At 31.3% G+C, this 21,116-nt stretch overlaps 3 protein-coding genes across 3 annotated transcripts in view; 2 read left to right on the top strand and 1 right to left on the bottom strand.

Annotated features, from left to right (window-relative positions):
* Positions 1 to 11,614, top strand: part of LOC115880052 (mitogen-activated protein kinase kinase kinase 4) — a 41,769-nt gene extending 30,155 nt beyond the window's left edge. The window contains exons 16-20 of the mRNA XM_030897173.1: positions 3,807 to 4,033; positions 4,326 to 4,513; positions 8,201 to 8,492; positions 10,778 to 10,884; positions 10,943 to 11,614. Of these exons, the coding sequence (XP_030753033.1) occupies positions 3,807 to 4,033; positions 4,326 to 4,513; positions 8,201 to 8,492; positions 10,778 to 10,884; positions 10,943 to 11,143 (1,015 nt within the window). The 3' untranslated portion in view covers positions 11,144 to 11,614. The remainder of the gene's footprint in view (positions 1 to 3,806; positions 4,034 to 4,325; positions 4,514 to 8,200; positions 8,493 to 10,777; positions 10,885 to 10,942) is intronic.
* Positions 11,615 to 11,783: 169 nt separating this feature from the next.
* LOC115880054 (protein Abitram-like) lies at positions 11,784 to 12,575 on the bottom strand. Its single transcript, XM_030897175.1, has one exon. It carries the CDS (start codon positions 12,482 to 12,484, stop codon positions 11,882 to 11,884), a length of 603 nt encoding a protein of 200 aa, XP_030753035.1. The 5' UTR covers positions 12,485 to 12,575; the 3' UTR covers positions 11,784 to 11,881.
* A 189-nt stretch (positions 12,576 to 12,764) lies between these two features.
* On the top strand, positions 12,765 to 15,718 carry LOC115880053 (charged multivesicular body protein 7). Its single transcript, XM_030897174.1, has 4 exons — positions 12,765 to 12,850; positions 14,061 to 14,920; positions 14,973 to 15,197; positions 15,250 to 15,718. The coding sequence occupies exons 2-4, from the start codon at positions 14,105 to 14,107 to the stop codon at positions 15,505 to 15,507; spliced, it is 1,299 nt and encodes a 432-aa protein (XP_030753034.1). The 5' UTR covers positions 12,765 to 12,850; positions 14,061 to 14,104; the 3' UTR covers positions 15,508 to 15,718.
* The last annotated feature ends 5,398 nt before the right edge of the window (positions 15,719 to 21,116 follow it).

The raw sequence follows: 21,116 nt of genomic DNA, 5'->3' as shown, positions 1-21,116 counted from the left end.
TGCTGGCACCCATAATGGCGGCGTGCGCAAGGATATGCGCGTAGCGTTCCTGCCAAAGCGAGTTGGCCTGCCGTGTGATTTATATGCCTTGGTAATGATATACCATTACTACAAAAAAAAATGTCTGGCAGCTTATACGTGATGTCATAAAAACCAGATTTCAAAAACAAATACTAGATTGGTATCACAACAGTTGTAACTTCCAAGAAATAACTGGTATGAAATAACAGTGCGCTGACAATATCGCAGAACCATGAAATTTTGCTATGTTTTTGAGTAAACTAGTCATTATTATTCTAATTTTGCTAACATCAAGTAAATAAGATTTGACAGTTTTTGTTATACAGGGTGCTACAAATTTGAGGTACGAGCATTATCTCGGTAACCGTAATAGATACGAACATGGTTAAATTGGGGCAAAGTTGCGCTTTAGAATGTTCACCAAGATGCCATCTAAAAAGTTTTGAAAATTTCAAGGATCGCCGAGTTTTTTGGAAAAAAACATTTTTTTTGAAAATCAATTTAATTTTTTCCTGTCAATATTGATAAGCTTTCAAACTTAACAATGACCAGGTTCCTGGCCAGCGAGGATCCTGGACCTGTCGCACAGGGGCTGGGGACATTACTTGACATCATTTGTAAAACTGAAATCATTACATCTCCACATTAACAATAAAGTGTACAAAATGCATTCGGAAGTATAAGAAGAAAGTTCAAAGAGCTATAAATAAAATTGAACAAAAAATTTTTAGAATGAATTTAGAATGAGTGGGAGGGGTTTTAATTAATCACTGCGACCTTACAGATCTATTGTGTCCCCCTTTCTTGAGTTATAACTCATCATAGAGTCCCAGAGCTTTGACAAAAACCAGTATCTGGGACAGTTTTATGGAGGGTAGTTCTCCATCTCAATATCAGTCGTACCAAAGTTCATGGCACGAATGGTTGTCGTCTCGGCTCAGTGATGAGGTGTACTGGTGTTTCCCCATTTTCCCCACAGAATCTGCATTCGCCGTTTTTTGTTGTTTCAATCTACTGAGGTGTTCATTGAGGAGACAGTGTCCTGCTAAAAACCCCGTGACAATCCGAAGATTGTTCTTACTTAAATCCAGGAAGATCTTTGATTTTTCTTGATCGTAAGCCCTCAGAAACTAAAAATTAATTTGTGCAATAGGGCGGTTGTTAACCCTTTGGAACATGTAGAGCATTAGAAACTAGTTTGTAGAAGTTGATTTATTTGTAATAACTACGATTAATATTATGCGTATTATTAGATCGCACACTGAGATCTCAAATTCACAATAAAAAAAAAGTTAAAAATAATATCTTTAAATTGCTGACCTGGATATTATTTATTTAAATCTTCCAATTGGCTCGATTTTTTTATTCAGTCTTAATTAGCGCTGATCAATATTGTTGGGATGAATATAATCATATTAAATAATTTAAAAAAACAGAGTCGGATTTAAAATTATTTTAAATAATAATTAAATAGTTTTGTTTTTGTTAATGTACCCAAAACAAAAAAAAGTATAAAGTGTGGCATATCATTGTTCTCAGGAGACCGAGTTCTTTTAAAACCTGAAATAAAAAATGCAGGTCCGTATTTAAAAAAAATTAAGTTGGCCTCTGTATCTCACAAATTATCAGCTAATTTGAAAATCTAAAAGTACTATTAGATAGCCTTAGTAAAGTGGCTATGAGAACGTGTCATTATTTGGTTTTCTAAAAAGTAACGACAGGAAAAAATAAAATGGATTTTCAAAAAAATCAATTTTTTTCCAAAAAACTCAGCAATCCTTGAAATTATTAAAACTTTTTTAATGGCATCTTGGTGAACATCCCAAAGCGCAACTTTGTCCTAATTTAACCCATAGATAAATGCAACAAGTTTAGATTGGAAAGCCCGTACAAATTTTAGGTCGCGAAATTATTTTGGATCGCGACCGTTATACGCGATCTGGCGCTGCTATAGCGGTCGCTAAGAACAACGGCAAACAAAAACAGAAATAATTTTCTCTTGTCAAAGTCAGAATCTTCAAAAATCATAATAATCTTTCAAAATCTAAACCGCTCTCATTAAAGAAATTCCGAAAAGTGTTTATGGCGTCCATTTTCAAAGTAATTATTGCTATCTTGTAAGTTTAATTCAAGTTTTATTTACTCCAACCGGTGATAATTGTGAAAAAGTGGCATTAAAACTTAAAAAGCTGTGCTGTGAACTGTGAACTGCAAAAACCATCGTGGATCGTGGCATAACGTCGGTTTCTAATGTTTCATAGGTATTTCATACATGCGTCCTTATATAAAATAAAGTTTCTTGTATGCAACACACTGTATTTTATTTATAAAATTAAACGAAAATAATAATAAATTTGAATAAACAATATTTGGCGATATAATTCCGGAAAAAGCCGAACCGCTCCGAAATTTTCAAAAGTTTTGGGTCGCGACCGTTGCAAGAATAACGCCAAATAGTGTTTACATTGTCCTTATGGGCACTTTCCAATCTAAACTTGTTTCATTTATCTATGATTTAACCTTCTTTGTATCTATTACGGTTACCTAGATACCAATGCTCGTACCTCGAATTTGTAGCACCCTGTAGAGTTGTAACTGTTGTTGCGACTGTGACTTGCGGCCAAACTAAGTTTATCTTTTTACTTATATTTATTGCTTATTGTTATTGTTATAGGATTGTATGTAGATATTTAATCATAATGATCATATATTATTGTTCATAAATAAATGAAAAATTACAGATGCAAGTGTGCATACAGGGTGTCCCATTTTGATTGAAATCATAGTTTCTTCGTTATTAGTGAAGATAGAAGGATGCGGTTTGTACAAACCTGTCCCACTGTCTAATTTTTGAAATTTGGGACACCCCCGTATCTCTATTATAATGATAGTTAAGGTATCGAGAAGGTCAAAACTGTTTATTGTAGAACTTTTTACCTAGAATATAGTGGCGTAGTTTGTTATTCTACGAAAACAATATCTTTGAAGATATGAACTACTTAAATTTCTTAAATAGAACACCCTATATATTTATAAATCATATGATCTGGCTGGCTATGAGCTTTTTAAAAATATATAACACCTTATATTTATTTTCACTATTTACTCCAATATTTAAAAGAATATCATTAAAAGATAATCTTTTATTAGTAGGCCGTAATTGATAATAAAAGAAACAAAAGAATTATTAAAAGTATACTGCGATCTCTGTCTTTTTTGTAGTAAAACAAAATCATATTTCGAAAATGACAACTCCCACCAAAAAAACTGTTTACGCCACTGGATTCTACGTGAAAACTCTACTGGATACAATTTTAACCTTTTGGAAAAAAGAGTTTTAAAAATTCAACATTTTAAAATTTGCTCTGTAAATTAGGAACTAAGAAGGTTAGGACAAATCTATGTTTAACGTCTTTAGTTTAGTAAAGAAGTAGCATAGTGTTGTAAAAACCGCATCTTTGTATGTATCTCTACTCATAAACGAGAAAACACATAAAACGCACGAAAATGGGACACCCGATACTGTATATTGAAATCTGTTTATTAAAATATATTCTATATGCTTTTGACGTTTTGGCTGTTAATTTAAAAAACAGAACCCTGTTATTTTAAGCACGTTTTAAAAAAATCATACCAGGCACAGTTTAAAGCTTATTCTCTCAGCTCATATTGACTAATAAATCTCCAATTTATTATTAAGAAAAAGTTACTATTATAATGTAATATAACTGTTAAAACAACAAGATACTTATCTTAAAATTCCCCTTTTTAACTAAATGTTCCAGTTTGAAGAAAGAAGACAAAACTATTACACCCATTGTTAAAATCAAACTACCACCAAAGACACATTCTGAGAGAGTCAGAGACGCTATTGAAATGTTAGAGAATAAAATGAACGAGTCATTGCACAAAGAACACCTTATAGGAAAGATTTTAGAACGCAATACAGAGAAGCAATCTCATGTAAGAAGGAGATGTGTAACATTCTCTTGGCAAAGAGGCATCAAAATAGGTAAATAATTTTTCAGTTTATTTAATATCTGCAAAATAAAACGCTAAATCACCACAATACACAAAAACACTTTTACACTTGCGCGGTTCGCTAACCATGTTAGCATCATCTGCTGAAACGCGCGTCCAGTGTAAAAGTAAAAATGTTTTGGTGCATTGTGGTATTTTAGCGTTTCATCTTGATGTTATAACACCAAAGGTTCCAACCCTCAACTGTAATGTAATATCTATTATTTTTATTGATTTTGTTGCTGCATTTTACAGAAATTTACCTTTTTTATTTTTGGCTCTAGGTCAGGGAAGGTTTGGTAAAGTTTATACTGCTGTTAATAATAATACCGGCGAAATGATGGCAGTCAAAGAAATTTCAATTCAGCACAACGACAAGCTGACTATTAAGAGGGTCTCTGAAGAAATGAAAATTTTGGAGGGTATCTCGCATGAAAACTTGGTTAAATACTATGGCATTGAAATTTACACAGTAAGTTATATTTAAAACTTGTTTTACAATTTTTTTATTTATCTAAATATACACATTTTTGCTATAAAGACTTAAGTAAAATACATTTTTGCAAATTCAGTTATTTCAAGCTTTGAATAATGTACATTAAATGAAGTACATAATCCAAAAAAAAATTATATACATAATTTGTCCATAGAATGTATATGTATATGATGTTTGTGACAGTTAATCGTCTGTCAGAATCGTATATAACTCTTGCAGAATAGGTTGTGTGTTTACAATTTTGCTCTAACTATTGACTGCAATAGACGTGTGTTTTAAATTACAACTAAGAAAAACTATAGATTTTAAATTTTATGACATTGCATTTTTGAAGTCAAACTTCTTTACTCGGCTGGCGGTAAAAATTGTTGGACGTGACACACGAGCTAGCGTCACGACACGCGCCACGAAAAGTGATAATGATCGCAAAAATTGGTAAGCCAATGAGGAAGTTGAGATGGGTCCAAAGAGCGTCGTGACTCGCGCCCTAAGTGGGCTAGGGGGCGGAAACTCGGAATCTAGATGGAGCTCGTAGAGGGGGGGCTAACTACTGTTCCAAGTTTCCGTATTTTCATGATATTTTGACGTTTCATGCATTATGAAACCCCATCGTAATGGCGAAAAAATCGTCCAATTTAAATGAAATTTGGTATGTCGATAGATTGGACCAAGGCCAACTCGACACATGTTACTGTGACAGTTAGTTTTGACGTAAAAAAACGTCAAAAGTTGATGTCCATGGCAAAAGGTCCAGACACTGCCGTTCTTTAAAAGATCAGCCTGGGGGCGGACTTTTATTTACTTCATCAGCTGTACATACTTAGATATTGGGTTAGATTCCGTTTCATATTTTGTCGGTTGATTTTTGGTTTTAACTCTATGATGTTTGGATTTATTTATTATTGTAGTGCAAAAAACTAATTATTTTGGTGTTTAAGTGACATAAACTACTACCAGATATATGGTCACTCTCGGTTTCGCATAAAAAAAATAGAAAAATTGAAAAATTACACTTTGTGTAAGTGATTTAACCTAAAAGTGCCCATACATTTTTTACTCATCGTGATTTTTGTGTGTGTTTTTTAAGACTCTAACAATTCATCAATAAAGCTTAAGTGGAGTGTGTTTTTGGTGCTATGCCTCATCTTTGTTGTGTTCCTGGTGGAAAGGATACTTATACTAGGCAGCCTAAAGTGTCCGGAAGAGCAAGAAAAGTGGGTACGAGTTATAAATCAAGAGAATTCTATTGAAAATATCTTTAATAAATTTAAAAATAATATTCTCCCATGATGGTATTAATGAAAACTGGACAATTATGTTTATTTTATTCATATTGTGGAATCTCCACTCCAAGTGTTGTTGGTTCAGCTTCGATAGATTCAAACACGTAAGTAGGTATTATGATCTAGGGAAAAATAAAGAATATGTGTATTAAAGATCATGAAAAAGATTATTATTTTGAGTTCAAATTTTAAAAAAAGATTTTTGTAAAGACAAGACTGATACAGTTTAAAAGAAGAATGTGTTTTTGTTTGATAATATATAATGTATGTCAAGTTGTCAAGCATAACATATATTTGTTCAGTAATTTTTAATGAATAGTGTTGATTATTTATAATACCAAATTAATATCAAATATTTAAGTGATGGCTGAATACAATATGAATAAAATAACAATAAAATTGGTATATTTGCATAATACAAAATTAAGTTTTAGGAATAAAGGTGTTACTAAAAATACTAAGAAATTCATATTTCTTTGTTTTAATTGGTCTAATACTATGGTCTAATGTTATTTACATTTTACGTAAGAATTATACCGTATCATCGAAAAAAATCGTCTAGTTTGCTTGGAAATGAACATCGATGACATTCCCTAAATAACTGTACACATAAAATAATTAACTAGAATTTTACAATCTTGGAAAATTTGATATTCTTGAACCTTGTTTCTAAATATTCTAAATTTTTTGATTTTCTTGGGATTTAGATTCGGGAAAACGCTGATTATGTTTTTATTTGGTTTTTCATTATTATTATTTGGTTTAAAAAAAAACGTTTCGGCTAACATTATAGCCTTCATCAGTGTTGTGTCATATGAAAAAAATAGTGTCGAATATAATCCAAAAAATTACATATAAAATATTCACACCACACATATAATGTTTACTGCGTACTCCATAGTCAATGTAGATAATTTTAGTGTAAAGAATAATAATTTTAAAAAATATGTGGTCATCTTTTGATAAGTTTATATCAGTTTATTAATTGCAGTAAACATTATGAGGTGTGAATTATATTGTATATGTAATTTTTTGGATTATATTCGACACTATTTTTCTCATATGACACAACACTGATGAAGGCTATAGTTAGCCGAAACGTTTTTTTAAACCAAATAAAAATAATGAAAACCCAAATGCGTTTTTCCCGAACCTAAAAATCCCAAGAAAATCAAAAATTTTAGAATAATTTTACATATAAAATGCCAGCGATCTTCATTTCATAGCCATCTCTGACGCCTTTTTTTAGATAATATTCTAAAAAATCCAAATCAAACATTGATACTTGCAAAATATACATATAAATTTTGTGTATGCAAATAATAATACATCACTATTAGTAGATATTGAATGTTTTTTGTTAAATTAGATCGATTTTCAAACCCCAAAATTTAAAATATATTTACATTTTACCCATTATCTTATGTACCTATACATTATTTGTACATTGTAAAACATTTGCTGCATTTGTATGGTTCCTAGTTTATATGCCAAAGTATTTATTACTATAAATAGGTATATATGTTGTAGTTATTAACTGTATATTATGTATATTTCATGTAAACTATATCATTTTTAAAATACAAACCAAAAATCTGAGGAATAATTATGTTTTCCATGTATTTTACAACATATTTATTAATCCGTTATATCTAACTAGCGTGACGTCATAAATCTCGCCCGAAGGCTGATCTTTTAATAGAAGGCACTGGTCCAGAGTGCACACACAATGGGCGTTGATTTAATTGCCTCTGTTATGCTCAGAGAATCAAGTCTTTGCACTTTGTTGAGGCTGCGCATTGTTTGTTGCATGACCTTAGGCCACCATACCAAGGATGCATATGTTACTGAAGACCTCACTACCCCAGTGTACCGTCTATGTATTGGCTTGCATATACAGATTGTTAATTGGACGGTTACTTATTGGGGAACAGAATGGCAACACTGCCTAGATTCCAAATGAGTACTAAGCTAAGCTGCCAACTCGTCCCGTTGCGTCGTCTCTCGACGAGCGGGCCGAGGTTGCCGTATTTCAACCATAAAGCTCTTGCCGCGAGTAATAAACAATTTAACAACCTGTATGAATGGTCGCAACCAAAGAAAGAGCCAGGAACGTCATCAATATTTTGCCGGTGAACGTCTCCTCGAGATTAGACAGTACAGTTATTTTATAGCGTCAGAATATAAACATCTAAGCATCACCGAACCGTCTAATCGTAAGCAAGGAGCGGTCTCTATGCATTCGCGTCATTGATGACGCTCCTGGCTCCTTTAGTTGCAACCACTTTATATGATTATGGATATAAATCATTAAATGGATCTTAACAAAAACATAACTGTTCACAACTACACTATGGTATTAATTTTTTGGATTTTCTAGGATAAAATGTTACTTTTTATGGAATTTTGTGCTGAAGGTACTTTGGAGAATTTAATCAAAGCCACTGAAGAGGGTTTACCTGAATTGCTGGTTAGAAAATATACCTACCAATTGCTGTGTGGTGTAGCATGCTTGCATGATCATGGCATAGTTCATCGCGATATTAAACCGGCAAATATCTTTCTTACTCAGGAAGGAAATTGCTTAAAAATCGGCGATTTTGGATGTGCAGCTAAAATTAAAAACAATAACACTATGCCTGGAGAATTACAGGGATTTGTTGGAACTCAGGGTAAGCAACAATAGGAAAAAATATGTAGTTCGCAATAAATTAGAAACCTTTTATTACTTTTTTTTTACCTATTTCAAACTTTTTGTCTGACGCTGTGTCATAGATAAATGAAACAAGTTTAGATTGGAAAGTGCCCATAAGGACAATGTAAACACTATTTGGCGCTATTCTTGCAACGGTCGCGACCCAAAACTTATGAAAATTTCGGAGCTGTTCGGCTTTTTCCGGAATTATATCGCCAAATATTGTTTATTCAAATTTATTATTATTTTCGTTTAATTTTATAAATAAAACACAGTGTGTTGCATACAAGAAACTTTATTTTATATATAAGAGCTTTGTTTTGGTTCACGCGTTAGGACAGATCGCACATGCGTCGTAAGCGTTTTATGTTTTGGTTCATTCGGAATTGATTCTGAATGTATACACAGCTGTTTTGGTTTCTGGCTGGGACTGGTTCTGGACAGTTCTAGGATCGTCCTAACGATTCGCGCCTCTCAGTAGGGACGGTTTACGAATTAACAGTTCGCACATGCGCAACAATAATAATCTTTGATGTGTTTTGGTTTATGGTTCTTTCGAATTGATTCCGAACCGATCCGAGATAATAACTAGTACGCAATTTGTTCTGCGCAATTCTAGAATCGTCCTGAAATTCGAACCAAAACAAAGCTAAGGACGCATGTATGAAATACCTATCAAATTTTGGAAACCGACGTTATGCCACGATCCACGATGGTTTTTGCAGTTCACAGTTCACAGCACAGCTTTTTAAGTTTTTTATGCCACTTTTTCACAATTATCACCGGCTGGAGTAAATAAAACTTGAATTAAATTCACAAGATAGCAATAATTACTTTGAAAATGGACGCTATAAACACTTTTCGGAATTTCTTTAATGAGAGCGGTTTAGATTTTGAAAGATTATTATGAATTTTGAAGATTCTGACTTTGACAAGAGAAAATTATTTCTGTTTTTGTTTGCCGTTGTTCTTAGCGACCGCTATAGCAGCGCCAGATCGCGTATAACGGTCGCGACCCAAAATAATTTCGCGACCCAAAATTTTTACGGGCTTTCCAATCTAAACTTGTTGCATTTATCTATGCGCTGTGTTACCCTACCGACGCGTGACGTTACGCTATTTCTAACGATACAGTTGTCATAGATAAAGGAAATAAATTTAGATTGAAATGCCCGTCAAAATTTTAGGTCGCGAAATTGTTTTGGGTTGCTAAGAACAACCGCAAACAAAAACAGAAATTATTTTCACTTGTCATTATCTCTTATCAAAATCTTCAAAAATTATAAAATCTTTCATAGTCTAAACCGCTCTCACTGAAAAAATTCCTAAAAGTGTTTAAAACGTCCATTTTCAAAGTAATCATTGCCATCTTGTGAGTTTAATTTAAGTTTTATTTACTGAAAACCCGTGATAATTGTGAAAAAGTGGCGTTAAAAACTGAAAAAAGCTGTGTGAATTTTGAACTGAAAAACCATCGTAGATCGTGGTATAATGTTGGTTTCCAATGTTTCAGGTATTTTATAAAGGTATTTCATACATGTCCTTATATAAAATAAAGTTTTTTGTATGCAACACACTGTATTTTATTTGACAAATTAAAAGAAAATAATAATAAATTTGAATAAATAATATTTGGTGATATATATCTGGAAAAAGCCGAACCGCTCCGAATTTTTCAAAAGCTTTGAGTCGCGACCGTTGCAAGAATAGCGCCAAATACTGTTTACATTGTCCTTATGGGCACTTTCCAATCTAAACTTGTTTCATTTATCTATGGCAGTTGTTTGCGTTGGTTGCCTCGGAAACGCAGTATGTTGTCGGTACATTACTTAAGGGCTTAATCATGAGGGCTTATGCCTTGTTCATTCTCACTTGATTCTCACTATACCTACCATATCATGTAAATGAATGTGCGGAATGTGGATGAGGTTTAATCATAGATAATGGAAATAAATTTAGATTGGAATTTTTACCAAAATTTTATTTAATAGAAATACTCCGCAAATCAAACGATTCTCACTATACCTACCATATCATGTAAATGAATGTGCGGAATGTGGATGAGGTTTAATCATAGATAATGGAAATAAATTTAGATTGGAATTTTTACCAAAATTTTATTTAATAGAAATACTCCGCAAATCAAACGATTTTCGTAACAGTAAATTTATAAATATGGATATTGAAATTATTGACAATATAGCGACAACTTAATGTTTTTTTAAATTGTTTATTGTTTTTATTACTTATTATTTTTTCCAGCTTACATGGCTCCCGAAGTGTTCACAAAAAACATGAACGAAGGTCATGGCAGAGCAGCTGATATTTGGTCTGTAGGATGCGTCGTGGTTGAAATGGCTTCAGGAAAAGTAAGTTTTAGTTAACATATATATAATGTCAATAACCAGGACTATTTGTATCTTTCAGCGTCCCTGGGCTCAGTTTGATTCAAATTATCAAATTATGTTTAAAGTGGGAATGGGTCAAAGTCCAGATCCTCCAGATGACATGATAGATGAGGGTTTAGATTTTCTAGAATTATGTTTCAAACATATACCAAAAGAAAGAGCGACTGCGCACCAACTTTTAGATCATAACTTTGTTAAAGTAGGTGATGATTTGGTGTAGATATAAGTGATATATTCTTTCACAATTAAGTAATTTTAAAGTGTCACAAATCTAAATATGTTAAAGTGTTAAAATATATTTTGATCTTGAATATTAATGGTTAAGATAAGATTGATATCAAATGTCACTTAATTATATAGAAAGAATAGGTATTTTCATTTAGAGTTGTTATTTTCTTAATAATACAAATTTACTTAACACAAAAGACCAAATATTCTGTTATAAAATCTGATGTACCTATTATGGTAAGATATGTGTAAAATTTCTGTTAACACCCAATATGGTTTCCGTCTAAGGTAAAGTTGTTAACAGAGTATTTAATGTTTATAAATACCTATATAGTCTATCGTTTTATATGCACCTTGTGTACTATTTTTATTTATACAATGATTTTAACTGTAAATAGTAATAATTTAAAGGACAATTATGTATTTCAAACACAGCCTTTTTATATTAAAATGGTTCTTTTTATTTGTTAATTTTATTAAATTCTAGGATGTGATATCAATATTCCCAGCCTGATGAATTCTTAATATTGAAAGTTATTGCTTTGCAAAAAGTAATGTGATAAAATTATATTTATGTATGTTTGACCAGATGACTGTTAAGTAGATTATATTAAAATAAAACAGTATTTTAACTGAGAGTAGTGTTTATTAAATACAAAATTTTCATAAATTATGTACAAAATTTTTTGATTAATTTAAGGATACAAATGAAATTTAAAGTAAAAGTATTTCATCTAGTCGATAAATATTCCTCATACTCCTTTTCTGAAAGCAGGTTGTACTTTTGAGCCATGGCTTCTACCGACATTGAGTAAGGTCCATAACATTTTGGATAAAGCACTCCAATATATCCAAGTTTTTTGTAATCTGATACAAGTAGTTGTGGATCTTTTAGAATATGACTGTTAATCTCTATTAGTGATGCTAAAATGCTTGTGTATATTGGATACCTATTTTCATCATCTTTACATTGAAGATAGCACAAAACCGATTCTCTGTTTAATTTTTTTGCACCATTCTTCTTTTTTCCTGATACAATAATCTCTTTCAGATTTCTACCGTTAACATTAAAATCGATTTTCTCAATAAGTTTTCCTTTAAAAATATCGTGACCTTTTGCTATAGAAATTAATACCAATCTATTTGAATGAAATCTTAATAGAATATCATGATTATGCTCCTTATCATTAAATGCAACACAATATTTATCTTCATAATATCGTAGGTAAAAGGGTGAAAAGTTCTCAATCTCTAACGGTTGAAGAGACTCTAGAATTGGCACCGAAAGTTCTTCAATTTTCTTGTAAATTTTTTCTTCTTCAACATTATCCATGTTATTTTTTTAACAACTTATAAACTGCTATAAATTGGAAGATAAATTTTAAAAACCATGGAGGTTAGAAAAACAATAAAAAAACCTTAACAAATATGAAAATAAACCACAGAAGATATAATAAATCTAAGATATAAATCATATATAAAATCGAGTAATTATAAAGTTTATAATGATCTATATATGATGATCATATATATGATGATATATATGATCAAGAACAAAAAAACTTATAAATATAAAAGAAGAAATAATTTTCTCCTCTTTTCTATTTGTATGGCTTATGGCTTGTTTTCTAATTGCCATGTAAAAAAAATAAAAATAAAAGTTTAATTTCTTTTAAATTTTTTACCTTTGTTGTTCAAGGCATAAAATAATTAACTAGAAAGAAGTGTCAACTCTGTGTTAAATCGTGGAAACACGATACGCCACCGAAAGCCTTCGTTGTCGTCTGGAGAACTAATTTTCCAATTGACAGGTTGACATGATAAGGACATGATGGCTTAATTTTCATTTCCGTTTCCGGTTATTCAATGGCGGGTCCTCTCTTCAGTTCAAATGTATTTTGTATTTTTACTTTTCATAAATAAAACCAAAAAATTATTTATTCACATATATTTATTTGAAATATGGAACAACGTGACTAAATAAATATAAAAATATAGAGGATTGTATTGTTTCAATACCAATTAGTTAATTATATGTACTTTTAACGTAAATTAGTTAAGGTATAAGCATGACTTACAGTAATTTGTAAATAAACACACGTATTCGCAGACTTCAAGGACAGAAAACGGACACAGGAACATGAAAACGGGAGCCTTATACAAAAACCTGAAAACAGAAAAACAATTTTTTTTATACTAAAATTAACAATGTAAAAATATCAATAGGTATAAAATATAAATATACTGTTTAAAAAAGCGTCCATTATTCCCAAAGAGACCTGGCTTATAAATCAAAAAGAAGCAAAAAGAGACTTTTTTAGTCGGATAACATAATCAGATTATCAGTCCGATTTATTGCATTATTGACAATAAATCGCACATACTGGAGATAACTAATGTTGGCTATAGTTAACAATGATCTTACCTTGCTGTAAATTGCTTCCATTTTCAGAAAAATCGCCGATCAAAGATATTATAATACCCTTTTCTTGCATCTAAAAAATGTAAAAACAGTGTTTATTTACTACCTATTTTTCATATACATGGGACATACCTACTACTGCAGAAACGTCGTTTTCTCCAGGATTCTTCATGTAATATATATTTTATATACTTTATTACCATTATATTTATAAATTTCAGCCGAAATATTAAATTGAACTTCCAAAACGAAACTAAACGGAATGAATTAAATGGCGTCGAATATTTTCGAATTTGTTCTAGAACAAATCTGAAGTTGTCTCTGAAACTGAAATCTGTCAATTCTAAACTGTGAAGTTAGACAATAGTTAGACAAAAACAATGCTGTCCTTGTCTAGGCGGCCATACTTGTCGTGAGGAGAATGACAGGAATGACACTAATGACTGTTTCCAATTTTCCTATTTCACTGTCACCCCCCTGGTTCAAGGTGTTTAAAATTTGTGCTATTTAATGGTGGTGTAATAATAAATAATGTTTGATATAGAGGAGGAAAAGCTACCAAGTGCTTTAAAAGACGAAAACCGATTAAATGTGTTATTCGCTCCCCTCCGAAATAAAAGTGTAAATCCTAAAGACTGGGCAGACAAAATCTCGAGCTGGAAAAATATAATTAACATTTACTGTACAACAAATGATATTTACACAATTTCTTTATCAAATCTTAATAGTAAATTTATTAGACATGGTAGACCCCCATCATGCTTGAAAGAAGTATTTGATGAAATGATAAAGAATCATGAAATTGAAACCAAGGAGGATTTTATTAAAAGATCTGCTGTATCTTGGAGTGGCTGGCTCACAGATATTGTTATAAAGAGACCCTTAAGTTGGTCATACAATACGATAAAAAGAAATATTTTTTTTACTTCAAATATTGATACAGTATATGTGTATTTAGAAGTAATAGTAAAAAAAAGTGAAGAATTATTTTCATCTATACCTGTAAAATGTAGAAATAAACTGATTGGTTTTAAAGATCTGTTGGATATACTCAATAAGGATGTATCTGCTGCTGATAATGTAAAATTACTTTTACATTATTTAACTACTGAAAAGAAAATTGCTGTAAAGACAGTGACAGGTACAAATATAAATGAATTTGATTCATTTGTGATTAAAGTTGGAGATGGACATGCACCAGTTAGTATATCTGATTTGGATGTAGGTATATATAAGCTTGAAGAAAATGAAACTATTTTATCAAAAAATATTGAAGATATAGAAGAACGTATTGAAGAGTGTATTAAGGAAGCTAAGGCTCATTTACAAAAGAATCATAGACAGATGGTGAGATTAATTGTTACTGATTTTGCACAATTTCATAGTATATATTTTGCAGGCAAAGAATTCGTTAATGAAAAAGCATGTATTGGAAAAAAAGTTGGAAAAGAAATCAGTTGCCCTACTTAACATACAAAATTGCTTGGAGCAATTAAGAGGGACCCATGAAAATGTTACAATATGGAATACATATAAAAGTACTTTAAATGCATTTAACACAACATTCAAAGATACTGGTCTAGTTGAAGAAGCAGTAGATAACACTCTATCTGAACTAGCAGATGTAAGACATATTTTTGTAATATTTGGTAGACATTACAAAGTTTGTATTTTAGGTTTTAGATCAACATGAAGATATACAAGCAGCTTTGGCTCGCTTACCTAATACAGGTGAAGATAATTCTGAACTAGAACAAGAACTAGAAGATTTAATGAAAGCAGATACTAGTGATACAAATACTAATCAAGATATACCGCCAGACAATAATAGTGGTGAAAGTGAAGACCTGGAAACTCGATTTAAGCAACTCTGCTTAGATCTACCAGACGTGCCAGATAGTAGTCCTAATTTATCTACTCAAGAAACTGCCTAATATTAATAACTTTAGAATTTACAATTATAATTTAGCTGTTTATTCAAAGGATTGTTTTATTATAAGCTTCCTAATTGAAAAAGAAAAAATAACACTAAATATAAAAATATTAGGTTTTTATCACAGATAAAGATTATAAGATATAAAGATAATTTTTATTTTAAGGGTCTAATGTAAAATTTTAAGAATCTGTTTTGTTACCAAAAAAAAATACAAATGCTTTAAATATATATTTGTAAAAATTTTATTGTTTTTTTACAATTACACCATATAATAAATTAAAAGAAATGTTAGAAGGATAGATCAGCACACAACTTCAAACACCTCTATAAACACATTTATTTTCGGGTTTTAAGTAACTGTAAATTTTAAATACTGAAATTTCAACAATTCTTAGAAAATGTAAAATGGTCGACCAAAGCGTTTTTTTGAGATTATTGAATATAAATATCAAGCTTTCGTAAGAGTAGTGACCAGTATTAAACGGAATGTAAATATAAAAAGAATCATCTGATATCAGTTGTCTTTTGATATTAAATTAATACACAATTCCTTGCCATTAACTCATTAATCTAATCATGGTACATTATACTAAAAGTATAAGTAAAATGCAATGTCGCTCTATAAAATTTCAGCATATTCAATACTTAAAATACACTGGTCCTATATATACAGGGTGTAAGTAATAAGTGCCAAAAAAATTCTGGATGTTTTTACTTTTTAAAAATGATAGGTTATTTGTTATTTCATATTTTTCATGTAAGTGGCGTTTCTTAAAATATTAGTTTTTACAGGGTTACACAAAGAAAAAGTGGAGCCGTTTGAACATCCTGTATGAAATCATCCAAAAAATAATTCCATGTAAAGACACAATTTGATTAATGACACCCACACTAATTTCCTTTTTTAGAACAATCCTCTTTCAAAATAATGTGATTTTGGTACACCCCATATAACCAAATATCTTTGTAGGTAAAACGCAAAATCAAAAAAATTTCAAGTTGTTTTTTAACACGCAATAACCTGAATTTTTTCACACCTAATTCATTTACACCATGTGTAATATCATACATACATATATGTATTTTTATTTATAAAAAATTACTGAAATTTATAACTTAACATGTACAATATTTCTTAAAATTTGCCAAATCCGAGGTAAGTATAAATTTATATTTATATTACAAAATGCTAAGGGTCCAGTAACATGCGAAAAAAATCTACTAGAAAAAAAAGTAGAAAACCAACGTTCAGTAAATATATTATAACAAAGTGACAATAAGTGGCTCTATGCTATATTTTTCAAATTTAATAAGCCAATAGCGTATCATCAAACCAAGCTGCCTTAGAAATATCAGTGGATGGATAATTCTACACATAAAATGTCATCCGTTATTTTAACTTGACAACTTGGATTATATGCATAAAAAAATACAAATTATATGTTATTTGATTTTTGTTTTTATTATGTAACGAAAATATTTTCGTTACATTTTTCCTTTTATATCGTTTATACGTTTTTTATATATTTTCGATTTTTTGCGGAACCTCGATAGTGGTACACATCACTAGCGATGGTTGTTAGTTTAAATTGTTTAAATATTTTATTTATTTTCTGGTTGCCTATCGGTTATCGATTATAATTTGTTTATTTTAATGAAAACGAAGGTTTATTATTAATATTTTGTTTGGTGTTGTATAATTAAGATGCAATTGTTACACACATTTTTTTTGAAGGCATGTAAGAGATTTTATCGTATGTATTATTTTTACTATTAATTATAAAACTTTTATATTGACATTTGGTACTTAACGCATATCTAAATGAATGGGAGAATTCTATACAGGCACTTGTTTTGCCAAAATCTCTCATCTTGATCTTCTTTGCTTAAACACCTAGTTTTTTTTCAGACACCGGCACGAGGTACGACATGGAATTTTTTTTTTAATTCATAACTTTTTGAGTATATTTGACACAATTAAAAACAATATCAGATTGCACATTAACCATTAATAGGAAACAAACAATAATATGGAATGCTCAAAACGTTTATACGAGGTACAATTAAAAAGTATACAAGTCCTCTCAAACAAACTTAAAAATCTAAACGAAAGACAAAAATTATCAAGTTCTCTTATTTTGTACATTGTAAAAATAAAAAAGTGCCGTGGCACATATTTTTCTTAACCTAGGTGTCTGAAGAGATATTTATATTTTTTGATAAATGTTTTGACTACGCCTATGATGTATACGATGGTATCATACTAATTAATTACGAAAAAAATGTATTAAAATGTTAACAAAAGGTACAAAACTAGTATCGACGTATAGCACACATCAGGTACATATAATATCAGAAAAATCATTATCTGATTATTTATTATCTGAATTATCTATTAAAAATAATAGTTAGTCTATGACTGCTGCGTCTGTGTCTTTGAACGTGGCCGGGATCTGTACAGCCGCTATCTCCAGATTGCTGCAGATTAGTCTGAAGGAAGGTCGCTCTTTGGGGTTGTGTTTCCAGCACATTTCCATGATGATCTTGAAACCGTCAGGGCAAGTGGACGGAATGGGTGGTTTGAGTTTGCCAGAACCCACATTATAGATGATGGCAGCTCGTTCCATTCCATCGTAAGGTACTTCACAAGTGACCAGTTCCCACAAAACCACTCCAAAGAACCAGATATCGACATTTTCGCTACAAGCTAGTTCTTTTATGGCTTCTGGTGCCATCCAAGCCACAGTACCGGCCAATGGCATCTGTTCGCTGACCTCGTTCCAGGTTCGAGAAGTATCAAAGTCGCTGATTCTGATTAATTGGTCTTCGCCGATAAGTACGTTGGGACTCTTCAAATCCCTATGAATAATCTTGTGCATGTGCAAATAACGCATCCCACTAGCTATCTGCTTGGACCAACCAGTTTGGACCGAGGTGCCATCATCTATAATGTGGGTTCTGGCAAACTCAAACCACCCATTCCGTCCACTTGCCCTGATGGTTTCAAGATCATCATGAAAATGTGCTGGAAACACAACCCCAAAGAGCGACCTTCCTTCAGACTAATCTGCAGCCATCTGGAGATAGCGGCTGTACAGATCCCGGCCACGTTCAAAGACACAGACGCAGCAGTCATAGACTATTATTTTTAATAGATAATTCAGATAATAAATAATCAGATAATGATTTTTCTGATATTATATGTACTTGATGTGTGCTATACGTCGATATAGTTTTGTACCTTTTGTTGACATTTTAATACATTTTTTCGAAATTAATTAGTATGAGACCATTGTATACATCATAGGCGTAGTCAAAACATTTATCAAAAAATATAAATATCTCTTCAGACACCTAGGTTAAGAAAAATATGTGCCACGGCACTATTTGGTGACATGGTCACAATTTGCGCTCGGGTGTTATTTGTCCTTGGATTCCTTAGTCATTGCTTTTAATTTATTTTTTGTATTTTTCCTACAAAAAATATACATATTTTTTTATTTTTACAATGTACAAAATAAGAGAACTTGATGATTTTTGTCTTTCGTTTAGATTTTTAAGTTTGTTTGAGAGGACTGGTATACTTTTTAATTGTAACTCGTATAAACGTGTTGAGCATTCCATATTATTGTTTGTTTCCTATTAATATGCATAGAGAAGCTGAATAAATTAGGCAAAGAAAACAAAGTCCTCCTACACTGGGTGCCTGCTCACCAAGGGATAGAAGGCAATGAAAAAGCAAATAATCTAGCTAGGAAAGGAGCGAACACTCCACTAACTGGACCAGAACCGTTCTGCTTTCCAAGTGGTAACCAACTCAAGGCGGAACTCAAGAACTTGGAAGATTCCATCCGCAACCTGGAATGGAAATCTTGCAATGGTCTAGGACACTCGAAGAAGTTTCTGAGGGCTTATGATCAAGAAAAATCACAGATATTCCTGGGTCTGAGTAAGAACAATCTTCGGATTGTCACGGGGTTTTTAACAGGACACTGTCTCCTCAATGAACACCTCAGTAGATTGAAACTAAGAAGAAACGGCGAATGCAGATTCTGTGGGGAAGATGGTGAAACACCAGTACACCTCATCACTGAGTGCGCCGAGACGACAACCATTCGTGCCATGAATTTTGGTACGACTGATATTGGAGATGGAGAACTACCCTCTATAAAACCGTCCCAGATACTGGCTTTTGTCAAAGCCCTGGGACTGTATGATGAGTTATGATTCAAGAAAGGGGGACACAATGGATCTCTAAGGTCGAAGTGATTAACCCCCCTCCCACTCATTCTAAATTCTAAATTCCTATTAATGGTTAATGTGCAACCTGATATTGTTTTTAATTTTGTCAAATATACTCAAAAAGTTAGGAATTAAAAAAAAAAAAAAAAAAATCCAAGTCGTACCTCGTGCCGGTGTCTGAAAAAAAACTAGGTGTTTAAGCAATGAAGATCGAGATGAGAGAGAGAGAGAGCGATTTTTGGCAAAACAAGTCCCTGTATAGAATTCTCCCATTCATTTAGATATGCGTTAAGTACCAAATGTCAATATAAAAATTTTATAATTAATAGTAAAAATAATACATACGATAAAATCTATTACATACCTTCAAAAAAAATGTGTGTAACAATTGCATCTTAATTATACAACACAAAATATTAATAATAAACCTTCGTTTTCATTAAAAATAAACAAATTATAATCGATAACCGATAGGCAACTAGAAAATTAAAATATTTAAACAATTTAAACCATATTTAAACTAACAACCATCGCTAGTGATGTGTACCACTATCGAGGTTCCGCAAAAAATCGATAATATATAAAAAACGTATAAACGATATAAAAGGAAAAATGTAACGAAAATATTTTCGTTACAATTATTTACGAAAGTTACAGCATAAAGCCATTTTTAATTGTCATTTGCCAAACATATAAAACTGCATTTTGTGATTGCACGATAAATTTCAAAATACTAAATAAACCGAATTAGTACTTAAACAAATAGTCATAAGTTTGCTACAACTTAGTATATGATGTTTAGAAAGTAATATTCTAAACTAAAATATCAATACATACAGTTAAAAATGCTATACATATTTTTATGGGTATTTTGAGCTCTATAAAACAACCACTTAGGGGAAATATACAGATTGTACAATAATTATAACTATTTTTTATCGCCTTATGATTGTAAAGATTTTCGTTTAAATTAAACAATCTGTATACAGTGCTGAACAAATCTTGCAGCTACTTTACATTACCCATAATTTTTTTATTTGATTAAAGATAAAAAGAGTTATTAAACCAATTAACTAGATCAAAACATTATAACCAGATAGGGGTGATGGTCCACTTTAGGTACGTCGTCAATCTTGAAGTTATTGATGTAAATTTCATATTCATATATTCTACAATGTTTTAACGTTTTAAGTAAGGATCGTACGGATACTCGGCTAAATATTTGAGATTTCTGCAATAAAATTATTTATTTTTTGAGGTTAGAATATAGCTTTCCTTATTAAGTTTAATAAGAGTGACAAGGAAGACGCAGATTTAGGTTTATTTGTCTTTTGCTTGCGTCTGCGTATATCGCTGGCGGTAACA

The sequence above is a fragment of the Sitophilus oryzae genome, unplaced genomic scaffold, assembly GCF_002938485.1.
Source record: "Sitophilus oryzae breed Bouriz unplaced genomic scaffold, Soryzae_2.0 scaffold_1614_pilon_pilon, whole genome shotgun sequence".
Taxonomy (NCBI): domain Eukaryota; kingdom Metazoa; phylum Arthropoda; class Insecta; order Coleoptera; family Curculionidae; genus Sitophilus; species Sitophilus oryzae.
The sequence above is the reverse complement of the archived record's forward strand: the minus strand, read 5'-3'. Positions and strand labels throughout refer to the sequence as shown.